The 18,869-nt window shown below is 31.8% G+C and overlaps 3 protein-coding genes across 3 annotated transcripts; 1 reads left to right on the top strand and 2 right to left on the bottom strand.

The window, feature by feature from the left end:
* Nucleotides 1–32: 32 nt before the first annotated feature.
* LOC103490736 (CSC1-like protein At1g32090) lies at nt 33–5,094 on the bottom strand. The gene is made up of 11 exons (XM_008450392.3): nt 4,472–5,094; nt 3,688–3,840; nt 3,332–3,467; nt 3,129–3,230; nt 2,885–3,004; nt 2,677–2,757; nt 2,218–2,558; nt 1,843–2,088; nt 1,404–1,728; nt 998–1,231; nt 33–493 (listed from the first exon to the last, which is right to left on the bottom strand). Exons 1-11 carry the CDS (start codon nt 4,783–4,785, stop codon nt 158–160), a joined length of 2,388 nt encoding a protein of 795 aa, XP_008448614.1. The 5' UTR covers nt 4,786–5,094; the 3' UTR covers nt 33–157.
* Nucleotides 5,095–12,343: 7,249 nt separating this feature from the next.
* LOC103490735 (PHD finger protein MALE MEIOCYTE DEATH 1) lies at nt 12,344–14,770 on the top strand. Its single transcript, XM_008450391.2, has 3 exons — nt 12,344–12,775; nt 12,858–13,107; nt 13,202–14,770. The coding sequence occupies exons 1-3, from the start codon at nt 12,481–12,483 to the stop codon at nt 14,649–14,651; spliced, it is 1,995 nt and encodes a 664-aa protein (XP_008448613.2). The 5' UTR covers nt 12,344–12,480; the 3' UTR covers nt 14,652–14,770.
* A 100-nt stretch (nt 14,771–14,870) lies between these two features.
* On the bottom strand, nt 14,871–18,578 carry LOC103490734 (uncharacterized). Its single transcript, XM_008450390.3, has 3 exons — nt 17,940–18,578; nt 16,650–17,102; nt 14,871–15,964 (listed from the first exon to the last, which is right to left on the bottom strand). Exons 1-3 carry the CDS (start codon nt 18,335–18,337, stop codon nt 15,127–15,129), a joined length of 1,689 nt encoding a protein of 562 aa, XP_008448612.1. The 5' UTR covers nt 18,338–18,578; the 3' UTR covers nt 14,871–15,126.
* Nucleotides 18,579–18,869: the final 291 nt, after the last annotated feature.

The following is an 18,869-nucleotide window of genomic DNA, read 5'->3' as shown; positions in this document are numbered from 1 at the left end:
TGTAACCAATTTCATCAATCAAAAAAACAGAATGAAACTTGAGAACATTTTTCATTGAGAATGAGATAATTACAATTAATGAAAGATAAAACATAAAGTTTGGTTAAACCTATCAGCTTGGGGGGGTCAATTCCTATATTGTTTGATTTAAATTGTTCTAATGCTCAGGATCATAACTATAGGCATATTGATGTGGAGGATACGAGGGATATACAAAATGAGGAGGGGATTGAGGATGATATATATAATGGGGTGGGGACTGAGGATGATGATTATGATGTTCATCAACTATGTGTGGTGGGGAAGGAGAACTGAGTTCACTCACAGAGCTATCGTCGTGTACTGGAGACTTTTGTTTCTCAACTTTAACCTCTGATAATTCTTCTTCCTCAAAAGATCTGAAAATAGGATGCAAGTAAGCATCGGCTAAGAAGGCTTTTACGTTGAGGTCGGGTTCCGTGCTTCGCTCCAGTGTATCTTTGGCCATTGCTTCCTAGAGAACAAGAAACAATAGAATGTAAGACTCGAGGGAATACCGTAAAAGTTCACTTAGAATTATAGTGTTTGTTACTGTCGTATCTTCAAACATTCAATTTGAGTAAAAACTTTAAAAAATTGTTTGACCCACTGGTTTTATAAGTCGGTATTAATTAAGTCAACTCTACCAACTTCAAGAGTGGTCACAAAAGAACTTTGCACATTTTTCTATCCTATATTTCTCTCTCTCTAAGGTTTCCTAACTTTAGACTAAATAACTGTACCTTAAACAATAACTTTTTAACTCTAACAAATTAACTCTTGACTTAAGAACTCAATTCAAGTCCCTAAACACCACGTGAAAGGTTGTTAAAATTATACTTGAGAAATTGCTATAATTATTCCTTCACACTTGACTTTATGTTATCCCAAGACTTTCATGTGCGTGTATCAGCAAGTCATGAAGAAATGTTGGTGAAGATTCTTTTCAACAACTAGACTTGAAGTACTTAGATTTTACCTCGAGAGGATATTTACGAAATGCAGGTTCGAATCGGTTCTTGCAGTACTTGTGGAAGAATAAAGTTAATATTGGTAAGGCGACAAGCAATGGAGTAGAATTGGCAGCTTTTTTTGTACTGAGCAAACCCAATAAAAGTAGTTGAGATATCAACAAGCTTGCTATGATGCGGCTATGAACATGGGGCCAAAAGGCACCAACACTCTCATAATGCTGATTATATACATTGATGATCTGCACAAATAATCCACATTTGCAACCCGTGATTCAGTAAGACGTAAAAAATCACAGGATCGAATAAATCTTTGAACGCTAACTGTGTTCCTTCTGATAATCAAAAAAACAATATATACTGATATTGGTAATCAGAAATGTAGTCCGATAATCAGAATGTAGGGCGACAAACCTGATGTCGGTAAACCAAGTAGGCAAATGCGAAGAAGACGAGTATAAATGGGAGAAGAATGGGGGTGACGACAGCGTAGACAATTCCCAGTAGAAAGTACAATTGTAAGCTCGGTAAAGTTTCAGGAAATTCCACACTTCCTGGATCCATTGCCTTTGCTCTATCTCTTTCAGTTTTCACCATAAAGAGATTCTTGAGATGAAAGATGACCAGTGGTTTTAATCGAAGAATTTCGCTTGCTATTCCAGCCCACCCATCGACCATTATGTATGTAATGAAGAAAGTAGCCTTCATTGGTATGGAAACTCCAATCGTCCGAGGAATCCTGCAATCAGGTTGAAGGGCCATTTGAAGTTTGATCATTAGTCCATATACAATATTAGTGATGAGGAAAAATAATTGGTGAATTGCATATCATTGAAAGGATGTGAGGCATTACTGGGTAGGAGATTGGTGAATGAAGGAATCCAGTTGCTCAAAAGCTGTACCAGTCACAATACTTCCCAAGAACACATTTACAAGCATAAAATAATAGTATTTCGCCGCAGCTCTTCTTTCAAGGGCAGAAACTGCTACGTGTCCCTCAATTTTTGACATGACCATTAGAACAGATGGAAGAATATATAAAAAGATTTTGAGAGCCAAACCCGGGAGAAAACCCTGTAAAAATGACTTGATGAACTTCCTGTATAGCATAACATAATGATTGAATTTAAATGATCAGTCTTTGAAGATTCATCATAAGGAGGCATCAAAATATAAGTACAAAAATGATGGAGCGTAGATACAGAGGTAACAATGTTTGTTGACTTACAATTCTATCACGGGCCTTAGGAAAGGAGCAACTCGTTCGAGACCTTCCAGATTGGCGAGTGATTGTACAAAAGCAATTGGTATCATGTAGAAGAACACTAGAGCAAAAACCAATAATGATATAACTAGTTTTCTGATGCTTAAGGAAACAAATGGTATAGCAAGATTCTGCCAATAAACATCTTGAGGTTCTGGAGCCCAATTTGTCAGCCATAATGTGGGATTCTTGCTCTGCTGCGTCTGTGCACAAACCGCAGCACCCCAACGAGAATCAAATGAAACGAAAGCAACTGGTAATATTGCTTTTGGATCTTTGATAATTTTCTGTCTCTCCAATGCCATCTGTACACATGGGGGTTCAAAAATACATCAATACCAATTTAGATTGCTCAACTTTTATGCTATTAAGAATCCAATTCATTAAATCTGGAGAACTATTGAATCTGCTTTGATGACTTACTCTAGCGTCGAGATCCTTCATTTGTTGTTTGTAGTATTCGATAGCATCAACTCTTCTACCACAAATTCCAAACCATCCTGTCTGAAAAAAATAGTTCAATTGGTCTAATTTCTAACCATAACAAGGAACCAAAGGGTTTGCAGCCTATGTGATTGACTGACTGAAACTAAATAGTCGAATTCAAGCGCATGGGAAGTCGGGTGGATACCTTTGTAGTCGGTCTCTTATCCGGATGCCTTTCAAACTTAAGTAGATAATAGTCCAACCAATTCTGGAGCCTTGCTCTCTTTTTTGCTAGTTTAGCAAACTTGTTGGCATTATATACAGCCTAAAAACAAGAAATGATTTTAAAAAACAAACACCAGCTAAATAAAAGGCCTCCTGGTAGTATGGGGCGAGCTATGAATCATGCCCAATTTTCTTTGAATATATTCTTATATAGTAATATTTACCTGATGAGAGAGATAATGTTCGGGATGATTTTTGTGAAAGAATTGGTCAACCGAATCCGAGGTCGAGCGGCCAGATGAATGTGGTACATTTCTAACCAAGACCTGAACATTAAGCAATCAGTGCAAAGATTTTCTAACCGAAAATCGCATTGTAAAATCATTCCTGGAAGAATAGCTATTAAGCAATAAAATTCTTCACTCACAGTAAACTGTTCAGCACGTCTCCGTTGTGATGCCAAGAAATTCAATCTCATTTGTGCTACATTGTCGTATTCTTTGTAAAGCAAGTAACAAATCCATATGGTGAACAAGTACTCCAATCCTATATGAGCAAAAAACCTGAAACTCAAATGTTAGTGTGCCTTTTCCCAGCAAGTCATACTATGAGATCCAATTCAAATTAAAAAATCAGATCAAACATATAAAGAAGAGTGATAAAACAAATGTCACTTCACCCTCTCAATAATGTGACATCAACACACAAATTCGAGCATTTTCAAACATAAAAATAAATAGTAAAGTGCACCTTTTCCTCTTCAATATAGACAAGAACACCTACCTTATGGATCGAGGACGAACGTTTGATATCGAAAGCTTATCGATGTCGCTTACAACTAATTCCTTCTTTAAGAAGAACAGTGTCCCACTGGACACATTGACTGGTATGAGAACAAGTAGTGCAACAATGGTTATTGGGAAGAATATCTTCAACCTGCCAACAAGCATAAGGAGGAAAAAATACATTACAAATTGTTATCTATTCCTTATGAGTAATCATAATACTAACATTTTAAAAAAAAAAAAGTCTCCTATGATAATCGTTTCGTTTTATTTTTATCTTTTAAAAAACAAAAACGTTTTTCCAGTTTTGTTTCAGAAATTATTTTCATAATAGATCTGTTTATACTTTGTTTTACACTGACTTTCTCAATGAAAATGTTACTGTACTCATTGATATCATTTTTTATCTATATATAATTTAAATACAGGTCACTGGTGAGAATATACGAAAAATACGACAAGAAAGTACAATTTTAAAAAACAAGTTACCAAAACTATGTTTCTTTTTCCAAAATCAAACACCGAAAATCTCTTTACAAAGATGAAGAACACAACAGACAAATCTCCAAATACACAAAACAAAATCATTATGAAACAGAGGAGAAACAGTAAACAGCAAATAAAACCATACGAATGCCATATAATAATAATAAAGGTGCTCAAAATCGAAATCAACCCAACATGAAAACAGAGAAAGAAGATTGTAAATCATAAGCCATCATCAAACTTCAGGAGAATCAGAAAAACTAAACAAGAAATCAACAAAAAGGAAATGAACAAACCCGAGAGTGTAAATTCTGAGAAAAACAGCAGAATCAAACCCAGCATGAGAAATAATTTCCGTTTCACTCATCTTCAAAGCCGCAGGCATCCAGTTCAAGAAAGTGAGATAAGTGCAAATGTTGAGATTAACATATTTCCCAACAAAATTTCTGGAACCACGAGGACTATTTCGTCCCCCATTGAAATACCATTTAGGAAAATAAACTCTGTCGTTGATGGGTTGAATTCTCAAAATGGCAAAAGCAAGAAGGAAGACAAAGGCAGTCAGGATATTGATTAATGCTGAAACCCCAATATCCCCAAGAGTCGCCATTAGAGGACTGAAAAAGTTCTAGAGAGAGAGAGAGAGGGAAATGGTTTTGAAATGGAAGTGAGAAGGAAAATTGGGAAGAAGAAGAAGAAGAAGAAGAAGAAGAAGAAGAAGAAAGGAATAATGGAGAGGAATTTCAGAGTGGAAATGATGGAATGGATAATCAATGGAAGGATTGAAGTGGTTGAAAGAAAGCATATAGTTGCTTGTGGGATTTGGTTTTTGACTTCACCAATCCGCCATTTTTCTACTTGTTTTCACTGTCCATGTGCAAGCTTAGAGGAGAGAGACAGAGAGAACAGGGAATTTGGTTCAGTCTTTTTTATCTTATTTTTGTTTTTTAATTTACTTTAGTAGAGTCTTTATCAAACTAATTCCAACACTAAGTTATATTTGTTTATTCATTCATTTATTTTGGTATTTATGAATTCAACTTTCTTTTTTCAATCAGATAAAAAAAAAATTTGACAAAATATTTACTCTTATTAGGAAAACGTTGAAGTGTTATTATTTCACGAGGTATAAATGATTTGTATTTTTTTTTTTTTTTTGAAAAAACTTTATTTTTACTCTCTAAGAAATGAAATACAAGATAATTTTAAGCAAATTTAGTAAAATGGTAAATTTTATTAACAATAGATTAGTAAAATAGTTACTTTTACTGAAAGTCAATTCCGTCCTTATATTCTAAAGTTTGTAATAATTTAGTTTTTGTTGTAGAATTTGTTTTAAAATTAATCTGTGAAAAAATTGTCAATAGTGGAACTTGAACTTGGACCTAAATAATGTAATACGACAATTTTACTAATGAATTAGTTACTAATATTAATATTATTTCAATTATATATAATGTAAGAGCATAAAGTTGAGGGAGACTTGCGACTCTTTAAACTTATACTAATCATGTACGCAATGATTTTCCAAAATGGGTAATTAGAATGGATAGCAATTGTTAGAATAATTATTAACTATGTAGCAACATTTTAAAAAAATTGCAAATATAATAAAATTTATCGGTGATAGACTTCTATCGTTGATAGACTCCTATGGTTTATCAGTGATAGACCAACATTTGTTACATGGTCTATCCGTGATAGACTTCTATTATTGATAGATTTTGACAAATTTTGCTATATTTGTAATTTTTTTTAAATGTTGCTATATACTTAATTATTTTGAATATAATTACTACATTTGCAACTATCCCTTTGCAAAATACGTAGTCTACACCCTAATTCAAAAAGAAAATAATATCTAACCTCGATTATTTTTTAACTTCAAACACAAAATTATTATAAATTAGAAAATATAGATATTAAATTATTAAAAAATTAAAAGTACAATTATGCTAATCAAAAGCTTATTTTTAACCTATTAAATACAACCAACATTGAGATGAAGTATATATGGTTTGAATAAAAAATATAACAAATAAATTATTTTAGAAATAAAATAAAAAAAAAATAAAAAGAATAAAAGAATAAAGCGAAAATGAGAAATATAGGCTTTATAGTTATGGCGGCGTCGCTGTCAATAATGGATTGGTTTGTAGTTCGCGGCGGGAAAGCTGGGTGTGTCGTCGTGACGGAACCTAAATTAGCGCCAACTTAATTGTTATTATTTTATGTCTCTTACTTCTTACTTTATTGTAGTGATGCATTTACTTCTTTACTAGAAAAATACATTTTTTTTCATAGGGTCAGAGTTCCATCTTTATTTGGTTGTTAATTTGAAGGGTAGATTTTCAAATATAGAAAAAAAAATTGAAAATATTTATAAATTATAATAAAATTATTAAGTTTCTTTAATTTATTTGAGTTTTTTTTTTACTATAATTAGTAAGTAGTTTTTTTTTTTATGTTTATGATAATTTATTGTTTTAATAATTAATTTTGAATTTTTTATAATTTAATTGTAATTTTAAAATATTACGATGTTAGAATTTGGTGTTAGAGTTGAAAAGATTTAACATTTTTAATCAATAGTGTTAATTAAATGTTTATCTTTTAAATCAATATTGTTTTAATTTAAAGTTTAAAGCCACAAAATATACTAAAACTTAATCAATTACTATTCATTTAATTAGTTTTATTACTAACGTATATTTTTTTATTTTTAAAGAAATTTTTTAAAAATAAAAAGATCAAACTATTTATATTTCGTAGAAAAAAAATCATTAACTTTTTCTATAAAATATAGATAATTTCTTTTATTATTTTTTACAATTTTCCTATAAAGATTGTAATTAAGATTAAAAATATAAATACCAAAAAACATAGGAATCAAATTAAAATTCTTTATTAAATTGAACCAAAAATAGGAGAATAAATGTTTGGAACATTATAAATTAGACCTCGAATCTATTCTCTCTTCTTCTTCTTTTTTTCTTTCTTTTATTGGTTTCTTAATTTATTACCAACCAAATTCGAGTCTATGATTTTGATTCTCTTTCGTCTGATTTGGAAATGAATTAATTAGCCACTAATTAATTATAACTTTAAATATGTATGGTCCATTATTTTTAATATGCCAAATGTATTTTCTAGAAATATATATTTCTTTTTTAGAGTATAAGGATCCATTTTTGATAAAAGTTCGAACATTTAATTTCTAAAAACTTGAAATTTCGTTACTTTAAAGTAACACTTAATGTTTTCTTGACTTAATTTGATGTGGATTTAATTGATCTTAAATTATAAGCCTATCAACTTGGTTATTTGACTTTTCTAGGAGAAAAAAATTGCATCCCGACTTTAAGGTTATGTTTGATTAATATAGGAAAAAAAAAAATATTTACATTTCATATAAAAAACTACTAAAATACGAAATTAATTATATTTAATTTTTACGTGAAGAGTAAATATATTGTCAATTTATCAATTTTGACAAATTTTCTTTTGCGACAATGTTACTTTCTTTTTATTTTTTTGGTTTATCATTATTTAGAAATATATTGTATCTTCGTTGGCTAATTTATGTTGTTGCCATCACAAACGAAGAATATAAATTATATGTGAGTGTTTTACTACTTTTTTTTTAACAAATTGATGTTAACAATTTAGGGGTGTACATCCGACTTAAGAGCAGACGAATACATTTTTAATTTCAATAAAATCGTTGTTATAGGAGTTATAATTGGACCAACAAACTCATTGATTGGATTGGCTTGGTCCCGGATTTTTTGTCCGTTGTATTCTTTATTGTGTTTTGTGGAGAGTTCCTCTTCCTTAGAAGATGGTGTTTTCTCTTTATGGGAAGACGAAATCTCTCGTTCGTTTATGGGAAGTCAATTGGTGTTTGATGAGGCTTTCATTTGAATGCATTTTATTTTTAAAAATTAGTATTAACAAAAGATGTGAAATTACATTAAAAGAAATCAAAAGCAAAATGTCTCTTGAATATAACTCAGTTGATCTAACAATACGTTTTCGATTAATAAAGAAAGAGTCCGTCTTATTGTTACGTTTAAAAGAACAATGATGATAGTATATTTCATTTGAATTCATTCACTAGTTTGTCAACTAATGAAAGAAAATGCTAATTAAACCAACTTTACTCTCCTCTTTTTTTTCTTTTTTTTTTTTTCTTTTACCATTCTAAAATAAAATAACACAATTAGTGTGGGAGTTGTTGTTGTCATGTTACTTAAACCATGCTGCTATAATTATATAAAAAGAAAGTGGCTTTTCATTAAAAAGAGAAAGTGGTTTGCTAAGTGTGGTAGCAATGTGATCACTATTAATTAAAGTTAGGCAAAGCAAGCACTTTGGATATATATATATATATATATATATATATATATATATATATATATATGATTTCATTTGATTTTATCCCCTTTCAAACCATATATATACAAAGCACTAGGGTCCACCTTTTTAATAAACTTAAAATTGCTAAATCTCTCTTTAAGTGTTTCTTTATACACAAGAAAAAATCAAATCTCTAACTTCGAACATTAATGATACAAACACTATGATTCAATTAAATTATAGATATGAAATCTATATATGTTCACTTCTCATCGATTTTTAAACTTATAATTTTGTTTTTAAATAAACTTAACTTCCAAATCTATTCATATAGATAAAATTTTGAACTATAAGTTCAAAGAAACGTTAAGTTTAACATAAATAAGTATTCGGACCTTTTTTATACCAAGTTAAAATGTTAATTATTTATACAATTAATGATATTTTGCTGATTATTTTTTATATTTCACAAAGATTGTTACAAAATAATGATACTTCGATTCATCCGATATGTCGAAGTTTAATTTATAAAAATAGGAGTATAAATGTCAACACATGTCTCAATTAAAATAACATTTTTAATTAAGGTGGTTTAAAAAGTTAGATAGAAAGTTTTTCGTTTTTCGAAAAAACTACTCTTTTTAGTTTCCAAGTCTCGATGAAATGTGTTTTTGGTATTGAGTTTTAAATTTATAAGATATATTTGGTCTTCGAACTTTTTTTTTTAAAAAAAATAGTTTAAGATTTTTATAAAATATGTATATAAGATTCAAAAATATATTTTATGTTTGATTTTTTAAAAACAATTATATGTTATAGTTTTAAAGGGAAAATATATTTTAATTTAAAATATTATAAGTATAAAATTATTTGAACGACACTTTTGAATCTATATTTAAAAATTAATGAATTAAAAAGATATATCTAGAAATTTTTTTTACTAGAAATGTGACTAAATTTATATATATATATATATATATATATATATATCTTTTTTCCTTGTTGAGAATTACCGAACCTAAATAAACAAACAAACGAAGAAGGAGGAGGAGTTGTTTCCAGCGGAGTTGCGGGCCCCACTACGCGTGCTAAAGTCCAACGCTCTCGTGATTGCACCAAAGATTCTCCATAACCGCCGAATTGGGACCACACGCAATTCTCTTTATTTTTTTCATATAAATAAAAGAATCGCATGGGAAACAGAATCCAAAAGGACTAACATTGGGCCAGGCTTCAACTTTATTTGGGCTTCACCTTGCCTCTCACTTCTTACTAGGCCCAGCTACAGCATCTAAATTCCAAAATGAAATATTTAGAGAAATCACACAGATGTACTAAATTCTCAATGATTATCTTACGTTTTGACGACAATTTTAACTCATACAATTATTTAAAAATTATGATATTCGAAAGATATTTTTCTTAATTATTATCCACAATCGTATTTATTATATTAATCGTAACTTCCTTAATTATTAATATATATATGTATTTGTATTTATTAAGGCAAGTGATTAATTATATTATGATAATATTATAATCAAAATTACTCTTTAGTTATTTTTCTTTGGTGATTTTGTTCCTACCAATTTCTCTCTCTTTCTACTTTTTATTTCGTTTTATATTGTTTGTCGTATATTCCATGTAATTATATGAAATGAGTAATAAGATAAATTAATTCATACATTTGTGAAATTTTATAGTTCATTTATGACTTTTATGAAATTTTTTAGTGAAAAATACTCGTTATGTAAAATGATATATCAATTTAGGTTATTCTAATTGAAACCCCTTCCAAAATTTACACTATTTCCCTTCTCTGAAGCTTTAGCCCGCGTTTGAGAATCTATAGTGAAAATAAATTGGTCGAATTTCATAAATCCTCTCAATAATAAAAAGAAATTATGTATTTAGATGGTTATGTTTACTTATAATTATAAATTTGTTACCATTATCGTAAGATGTAATACATCGTACATAAATAAACCAACCATAGTAATAAAAGAGACAACGTTAATATTAAATATGATATTCATAATTCTAATAATTTATGTAATGATAAAAATAACAATAACGATAAAAACGAGTAAGTCTTGCATAAATTTCAAATAAAATTAAATTGGGCACTCGCAACTCCCCATTCATGCTACAGTCTTAGATTACAAAATTTGAGGTGAACACCACAATTTATTATATTTAAAAAGTACAAGTAAACAACGATTAAGGTAATCAAACAAGATCCATATTTTAGATTACCATCAATTTATCGTGTTTACAAGTGGGTAAACAAACATAAGCGTTTAGACTTTTTTTAGGAATGCTTTTAAATATAGCAAAAAAATTGAAAATACTTAGCTACGTAGCAAAATCTACTAAACTCTTAGCACATTTCAATTTTTTTTTTTTTTTGCTATATTTTGCAAATATATATTTTTTATATATTCATAAGAATTCATTTTTATATATATATATATTTTTAATAAAACCTTTACAAAGTTTTCTATTAATTAAAAATAAATTTTGGTCCGCTAAATTGGAAAAAAAAAAAGGGTTAAATTTCAATGTAATTCGCAACTAAAGTTTAGTATTAAATAATTAGACAATATATCACGCCCATAAAATATAAAGAGTCTTCATGTTTGTTTGATGAGCGGATTGTTTGATAGAATTGCAATCTTTTAAGCAATTAGAAATATAAACAAATATTTAATATGATGGTATAGTCTACCCTTATTTTTTTTTTTTATTCTTTAACCTAAATTAACTATGTATATATTAAGAGGTTTTTTCAAAAATATAAAACAAAAAAAAAAAACTTTTTGCACTAAAAAAATACAACTAAAAAAAATTCATTGTATTTTGATTTTTTTATAAATAGTAAAGATTTTGTCAGAATTTTTAATGTTGATTTATAGAAATAATAATAATATTTATTTTTTGTCAATTTGAATGGTTGAGACTTACGATATATTGTTGAAAATCAACCAAGAGAGATTGTATGTTTAAATTTTCACTTTCAAACTTTTGTACACAAATAAAGTTGACATTAATTGTTTACAACATTTACAACCTTATTGATTAAATTTAATGAAAATTATAGCAAATGACAAAATTTAGAAAATAAATTAAAAATACAGCACATTAAATATATTTGTAAAAATAGTAAATATTGATCCGTCAACTAGTAATTTTTTTTTAAATGTTAAGTATGTCATTCAATGGTTATTATTCAAATTGAAAGTTATCAATAAAATCTTTGAAATGGTAGTTGGACATCAGTTTTTTAATCTTTTGTCAATTTGACGTCATATATGCAATTATTGTTATCTCGTGCTATATGTACAATTTTTTTTACTTAAAATGCGATTATACAATTTACCCTAGAGTTAACGAAATAGCAATATTGTCTGTACAATCATCGGACTAAAAAATTGATGGATCAATATTTCAATTTTATGGACATCAAATATTTTTCTAAAAAAAAAAAAAAAAAAAAACTCAAAGTTTGTTTAAATTGATAATTAAGTTTTTTTTAATCTCAAACTAAATTATGGATATAATTATTGTTATTAATTCTATTCATATTGTTAGAAGTTTTGACATTTTTTATATATATTTTACGAACATTTAATATCATCAACCCTTTGATTAACACACAAATAGATATCAACATATTCTCACATCCTCCGCAATCTCAACATAACTACCCAAACTAACGCAACAATATACAATTAACGAACTCAGAAAAACGGTATACTTTCAACAATATTTAATTATAACAAAAGAACAATCTTCATACCATTTCATTATTCTTTCTAAGCATTCTCTCAAATTCCTGTATTCAAAACCGCCAAATCCAAATATGAAACTACCGAAATTCAGTGAATGATAGAGAAAGAAGAAGAAGAAGGAGAAGAAGATGAAGAAATGAAGTTCATCTTCAGCCATGTCGATTTCGATTCTGGAATCTTGCAAGAAGAGAAAGAGAAGGCCTAAACTTTTCGGGTTTCAAACGTTCGGCGATCCCGGATCGCCGATCAACCCCACGGGACCATTTCGTGAGAATATCAGAATCTTTCTTCAACAATGTGCAGAGATTGAAGATTACAGAATTCAAGAAATGCCTATATGGTGTACTCTGCTTGTTCATGAAAATAGAAGCTTCGTTATTCCTCTTTACACCATTGAAGAAGATGTGAAGCTCTCCCCAAAACCATATTGCGATCAATGCCGATGTTCTGGTTTGAATTCTTTTTTTCTACTGAGTTTCTCTGTTTCTATGGATTCTGTTCATGGCTGATTTCTTTTTTCTGATTTTTTCAGGGTGGAGTAATCATTTTGTATCGAAAAGAAAATATCATATCGTAATACCGTTGGATGATCGGTGGAACAAACGATTAGACGATGGCGGTTTCGATCTCGATGATCAAACTCATCTTCTTCATGGATTGATTCACTGCAATGGCTTCGGGCATTTGCTCTGCGTCAATGGAATCGAAGGAGGATCCAAGTTTCTTTGTGGCAGAGAAGTTATGGATCTTTGGGATAGAATCTGCACAATTCTAAGAACAAGGTGTAAAGAATGGAAGTTATGAAAGACTATGATAAAATTGTTGTTCTTCTCTGCCGCAAAAGAAATTTTCTCTAACTTTCTATTTGGTTCCTAGGAAAATTACAGTTGAGGATTTGTCCAAGAAACGATCAATGGATCTTCGTCTTCTTCATGGGGTAGCATATGGACATCCATGGTTTGGGAGATGGGGCTACAGATTCTGCCGAGGAAGCTTTGGAGTGAAAGAACACCATTACAGTAGAGCTTTGGAAATCCTCAGCTCTCTGGAACTCGACAAGATAATGCACGAAGTAGACTATAGCGATCGAGGAAAAGAAATGAAGCAAATCATTCGACATTATCGAAATCTAAGTGAAACGCAGTTGCTCACATTGAAAGATCTACTGAAGTTCATGTTGACAGTAAAATATGTTTCTGCGATCGAGAAGAAAACGGTTCAACCAATCGCTAAATCTCCTCCTCCTTGTAGACAATCTCTGCAGCGAAACAAGCAGCAATCTCTGGTGAAGGAGAAACAAATACGGTACAGAAAATTCGCCACCGCAATTTCTAATATGGACAGCCGATGGCCGGCGAGACGGTTAGAATACGCGGCGGAGGTGATTGTGAAAGCATTGGAAGAGAAGAAATCAGATAAATTCAGCCATGGGGGAAATGGAATGACCCGTCAAGATGTTCGAGATGCTGCTCGCCTTCACATCGGCGACACCGGATTGCTCGATTACGTTCTAAAATCTCTGAACAACGTGATCGTAGGGAACCAAATAGTTCGCCGTGCAGTGAATCCTAAAACGCGGATTTTAGAGTACACGATTCATGAACTTAGAAATGGCATTCAATTAACAGAAGAGCAAGAATCAACAGAAAATTTAGAACCGACCGTAACTCCTGGCAAAGACATTTACAACGACGTACTATGTGTATACAGAAGCATTTTCCTCGACTATCCAGAATCAGAAATGGTGGAATTAGCAATCCAGGGAGTTCTCGATAGCAAACATTTTGCTAAAGAATGGCCTCTTCAAGATGAAGAAGAGCATCAATTGACGTTCAGTATCAAATTGATGCCGAGGCTAACTTTTACACATACGGATTTAGAGTTGAAGAGTGATTTCCTGCCATCCGGCGAGGTAGTGGTTCTTCCATTACACACAACAATCGGAGAAGTAAAAGAAGCAGCAGAAAAAGCTCTAAGAGACACATATTACGTTACGGAACAGTTCGAGGTTTTGGCGATAGAGAATTTGGAGAATTACGAAGACAGAGAGGTGATTTTTGGAGCGGTAGAATCGGGAGCAGAGTTGTTTGTGAAAGGAATGGGTATTGATTTAGATACACCATTGAAGTACCAAGGAGGAGTTGGTACATGGAAAGTTCGATGTGAGTGTGGCACCGGTGACGACGACGGCGAGAGGATGGTGGCTTGTGACATATGCGAGATCTGGCAGCACACTCGCTGCTGTGGAATCGACGACGCCGATAATGTGCCTTTGTTGTTCGTATGCGCCGCCTGCTGCGATTCGCTTGGGCAATTAAAAATTTGAACGGCATTTTGTTTGTATTCGCCGTTGTTCGGTTGACTTCATTGACTAAACTTTTTGTTTGTAAGCACACGACATCTTCCCTTAACAATTAAAAAAATGAGGCATTAGTTTCTACCCTAACTTCCAAGTCAATAATTATTAATGTCTTTGTTCATTTTAGTTTGGTATATTTTTCTTTATACATTTATAGAAAATCACAAAGTCCCACCAAATATATAATTAGTAAAAATAATTAATAATTTGTCAAACTAAACATTGTTTTACAAACATACACTTTTTATGCCATGCTAGAGGTTTGAATTTCCCTCTCATACTAAAAAAATAAAAATAAACAAACCAAGAAATAAAAAAGAAGAATTGATTCACAATTTAATTTTAGATTGAGCAATTAATTTTTGGGGAAAAAAAAGCCTTTTTATTACGAGCAAAGAATATTCAAAAATCGTAAGTAAATTAAAACTATCGGCCACAATTCTCACGGCGACTCAAGTTCTTTACTTTCACTCCGAGAATCCAATCCAATCACCGGCGATCCCTTTTCACTGTCATCTCTCACATGCCCCGCCGCCACAGCGCCATCGTAATCAGTAACATTACCAAAAATCAATACCACTCCTCCGACGACGGCGCAACAAAACACCACACCGGAAGAAACCTGCAACCTCGCCGGAACTACCGCCGCAACCGTAAATCCAACGCAACCGCCGATTGATCTCATCCATGAAAACCACATCGAAATCGCACTTTCCTTCCCCGCTGGCGAACAATCAAGCACCAAAGCTCTTCCGTACGCATGCAGTACCGCTGCTGCCGTGCCTTGAAGAACGGCGAAGACGAACACCAAGTGCCGCCGCCACGTGTAGGCGTGGAAGTAGAAACAGGTTGCGGAAGTGGCGGCGGAGAGGATGAACCCAAGAATCAGCATTTTTGAGGCGTCGGCTTTGATTCGGATCTGAAATTGATGGAGTAATGGGAGAGAAATTAGAGGGACGAGGAAGTAGATTAGCAATAGATAGAGGATTAAAACTGGCTTGAAGCAGATTTGGCCGATCAAGAAGAGTAAAACGGCGGTGAAGATTGAGATTGTGGCGAAGGAAGAGAGGAATCCGCCGGAGATAACGGTGGCGATTGCGTAAGGATATTTAAAAATTGAAAGAATGTGAAGCTCTGAGTTGGAAGGAATTGATATAGAGATTGATCGATTTGTGAGGAAGACATGAAAAATTCCAATAAGCCATTTTAGGCCGGCGAAGATCGTGACGATCCATAGGTTGAGGAAGTGATTGTCGACTCCTTCTTGAACTTGCTTGTCACTGATAATTGAAAAAGCATGCAGAGTTAGAGCAAATAACTCATATAGAGAATTTCAAAGGTTAATGCACATTTGGTATTTGGTAATTCCTCTCATTATCATTTTGTTATTATTATTATTATTTTCAATTGTGCTTTTTCTCGACACATTTTCTTATTAACATTTGAATTCCTATAATTTTTAAAAACAAAAACAACCTTTTAAACAATTTTCTTGTTGCTGTTTTTAGTTTTTAGTTTTTTTTTTTTAATTCCAAAATTAACACCTAAAATTCAGCAACAAAATATATTTTTTAGGACAAAATATATCGACTAATGAATAGAAATATTCTTTAATGATACTCAATTTCTAGAAACCAAAATCAAATGTAACTTTGCATTTTTTTTATATGCATATTCATCCATTTTCGTTTCGTGGGATAAATGAAATGCTCTTTCTAAAAAAGTATATTAGTAATTTTCTAAACAATAGTAAAGTTTGAGTCTATATAGTATATACATATATATGATTTGAAACGACAGGGTGATTCAAATTTTTGTTTCATATTGATTACTACTTTATTTTTCTACTCTAAAGTCTAAAGATATTTTCGGCACATCTATAAAAGTAAAATAATATTACCATTTTTATAATTCAACAGAGTTTAACGCGAAAGCAATAGAGTGAGCATTACTTAGAATACCAACCGTCGAAGCATGTGGTAAGTGAAGGCGGAGATAACGGAGGCACCCACACCGCCGACGGCGGCAGACCAGGATGAAATCTGACCGGATCCGATTCTTCTGAGGGAAAATTTGGCCTTGTGGACGATCGGTCCGGTGAGGCCACGGAGCATGAGGCCGAGGTGGCGCGTGTGAGAGGTGAAGGCGACAGAGTGAGCAATGACGATTAAAACAATGTAAAGAGGAAAAATCTTGACCGTTTTGAAGAGACCTGTCGGAAGACAGGTGAGGGCTCCGGCGGCGACGGCAGCGAGAGTGATGAGGTGTTGATTGAACCCGTAATCGAGGTGGAAGGAAGCGGCGGCGAGGATTGGGCCGGCCAGAACCAAACCCATAGCCCATGAAATTGAGGTCCATATTAATGGCGAGAATTCGGCGTTGGATACTTTTATTGTTTGCTCTGTTAGACTTTGGTACCTGCATCCATCCAATCAAAGATCCCCACGTGTACTTTCTATGTTATTTCCCAATTTTTAGCAAATATCAACTTATGTAGTGTTCTTTAAAAATACATATGCTCTTATTTGGTATAGTTTCAAACCGTTATAATCTTACCTTTGAGATTCGAATCCTGTTTCGATTCAGTTCTAAAGTTTTAATGTTACATTTTAACCTCAATTTTTCATTTTCAATCATTGACGTCAACGTTTATTAATTCAAACAAAAACAATAATGAAATAAAATTTTAAATTAACAATGATATAATATAGTAAAATTTAGGGTTTTTTTGAAATACATAAAAAATTGATAAACTATTTATGATCGGTAAAACAAAGAAGACAAAATTCATTACACTTAGATTTATGTTTTTGACAATTTATATAAATTTTAATTATTTTTAGTTTTTAAAATGAGAAATTATCTTAAATAACAAATATTTATGTATGGAAATACTATAGTTCATATAATAAATTGCAAGTATGTAATATTATATTCGTAAATTTAATGGTTCATTTTGTTATATTTAAAAACTATTATTTTAAAATTATTTAAAACTAATTAACATAAAAATGAATATTGTGTGAAAAATCAAAATCGGATATGTAGATGTTGAAACTAAATTGTAATACCATTTTAAATTTAAAAAATAAAGGGTGATATTTAAAATTCATAGACTAAATTGAAAAAGAATATCTAAAATGATGACTGAGAGGATATCATTCTAAAACCCAAGAAATTGGTGCGAAACTTTGCAGTTCACGTGGAACGACCAACGGTCAAGTGAGACAAGAAAGACACGAAGAGAAGACTTACAATTGCATTTCTCTTAAAGGGCAATCGAAGCCCATAAAGCTCTTAAACCATCCCTGCGGCGGCGCCGTCGGAGTCCCACTAATCTGACTAATAATCAACGGAAACACAACCGGAATCAACAACGTCAAAACAAAAAACGAGCAAAGTTCATAGAAACACCATCCAACAATTTCCACAATCGTCGGCCTTTCTCCATGCCCTTCATACGCCTTATACACCTCCTTCGCCCTCTCCAGCTTTGCTGCCGTGCTGTGGAAATCCGGCGTTTCCCTCCGGCTTCCTCCGCCACCGCCATTCGCCGACCTCGGTGTCGACACGCTCCGGCCGCTGGTGGACTTCGATGGAGGTAAGTTCTGGATTTCTGATTGCTTTGGTCTCGGGCTTTGCTCAGCTGCCATGTTGATGGAGATTTGGTGCTCGCAAGTAGTTGTTTGATGAAATGCCGAAGTGAAAAGTTAGGCCAATTTTTGGCGTTGAGGGGGGAGAGTATTAAAATGGGAGAATTGGACGGAATTTGGTGAGGTAACAGCTGGTGGAGCGAGAGATTCAATGAAGGTTGAAAGAGGACTTTCGATATGTTCAGTGACAATGGCGGGCATTGGATATGTATATTATTGGCATCTTTCTTTATATACTCTCTTTTCTCTTGCTCTATGCTTTCTCTCTCTCTTTATTTGTTCTTTTTAGGTTAAAATATGGTAAACTGCAAAGGAGTTATGAACAAAAATGTAGGATTTAGTAGGTATTATTTATAATTTAATTTACTTGCTATGATTCGATAAAATCTTGATAAATAATTCTTAGATATAGTTTAAGTTAAATGAAAATTATTGTAAACGTAGAACATATTAATAAAATATAACAAAATTTTATATTATATCATATAATAAGTTTATCCTTGTTATATTTTATAAATATTTTGTTTTATTT

The sequence above is a fragment of the Cucumis melo genome, chromosome 6 (genome assembly GCF_025177605.1).
Source record: "Cucumis melo cultivar AY chromosome 6, USDA_Cmelo_AY_1.0, whole genome shotgun sequence".
NCBI classification, from domain to species: domain Eukaryota; kingdom Viridiplantae; phylum Streptophyta; class Magnoliopsida; order Cucurbitales; family Cucurbitaceae; genus Cucumis; species Cucumis melo.
Note: the sequence above shows the minus strand (reverse complement) of the source record. Positions and strands in the feature narration are given on the sequence as shown.

Bases quoted from the DNA above. Each gene is read 5' to 3' on its own strand.
- LOC103490736 (XM_008450392.3), bottom strand. From the start codon at position 4,785: ATGGCGACTCTTGGGGATATTGGGGTTTCAGCATTAATCAATATCCTG. The intron at 3,231-3,331 runs GTGAGTGAAGAA...CTTAATGTTCAG, and splicing joins GACGTGCTGAACAGTTTACT to GTCTTGGTTAGAAATGTACC. The intron at 2,559-2,676 runs GTAAGTCATCAA...CCATGTGTACAG, and splicing joins TGAAGGATCTCGACGCTAGA to ATGGCATTGGAGAGACAGAA.
- LOC103490735 (XM_008450391.2), top strand. From the start codon at position 12,481: ATGTCGATTTCGATTCTGGAATCTTGCAAGAAGAGAAAGAGAAGGCCT. The intron at 12,776-12,857 runs GTTTGAATTCTT...TGATTTTTTCAG, and splicing joins CGATCAATGCCGATGTTCTG to GGTGGAGTAATCATTTTGTA. The intron at 13,108-13,201 runs GTGTAAAGAATG...TTTGGTTCCTAG, and splicing joins TGCACAATTCTAAGAACAAG to GAAAATTACAGTTGAGGATT.
- LOC103490734 (XM_008450390.3), bottom strand. From the start codon at position 18,337: ATGGCAGCTGAGCAAAGCCCGAGACCAAAGCAATCAGAAATCCAGAAC. The intron at 17,103-17,939 runs GTAAGTCTTCTC...GGATGGATGCAG, and splicing joins CCTTTAAGAGAAATGCAATT to GTACCAAAGTCTAACAGAGC. The intron at 15,965-16,649 runs GTTGGTATTCTA...TTCAATTATCAG, and splicing joins ACTTACCACATGCTTCGACG to TGACAAGCAAGTTCAAGAAG.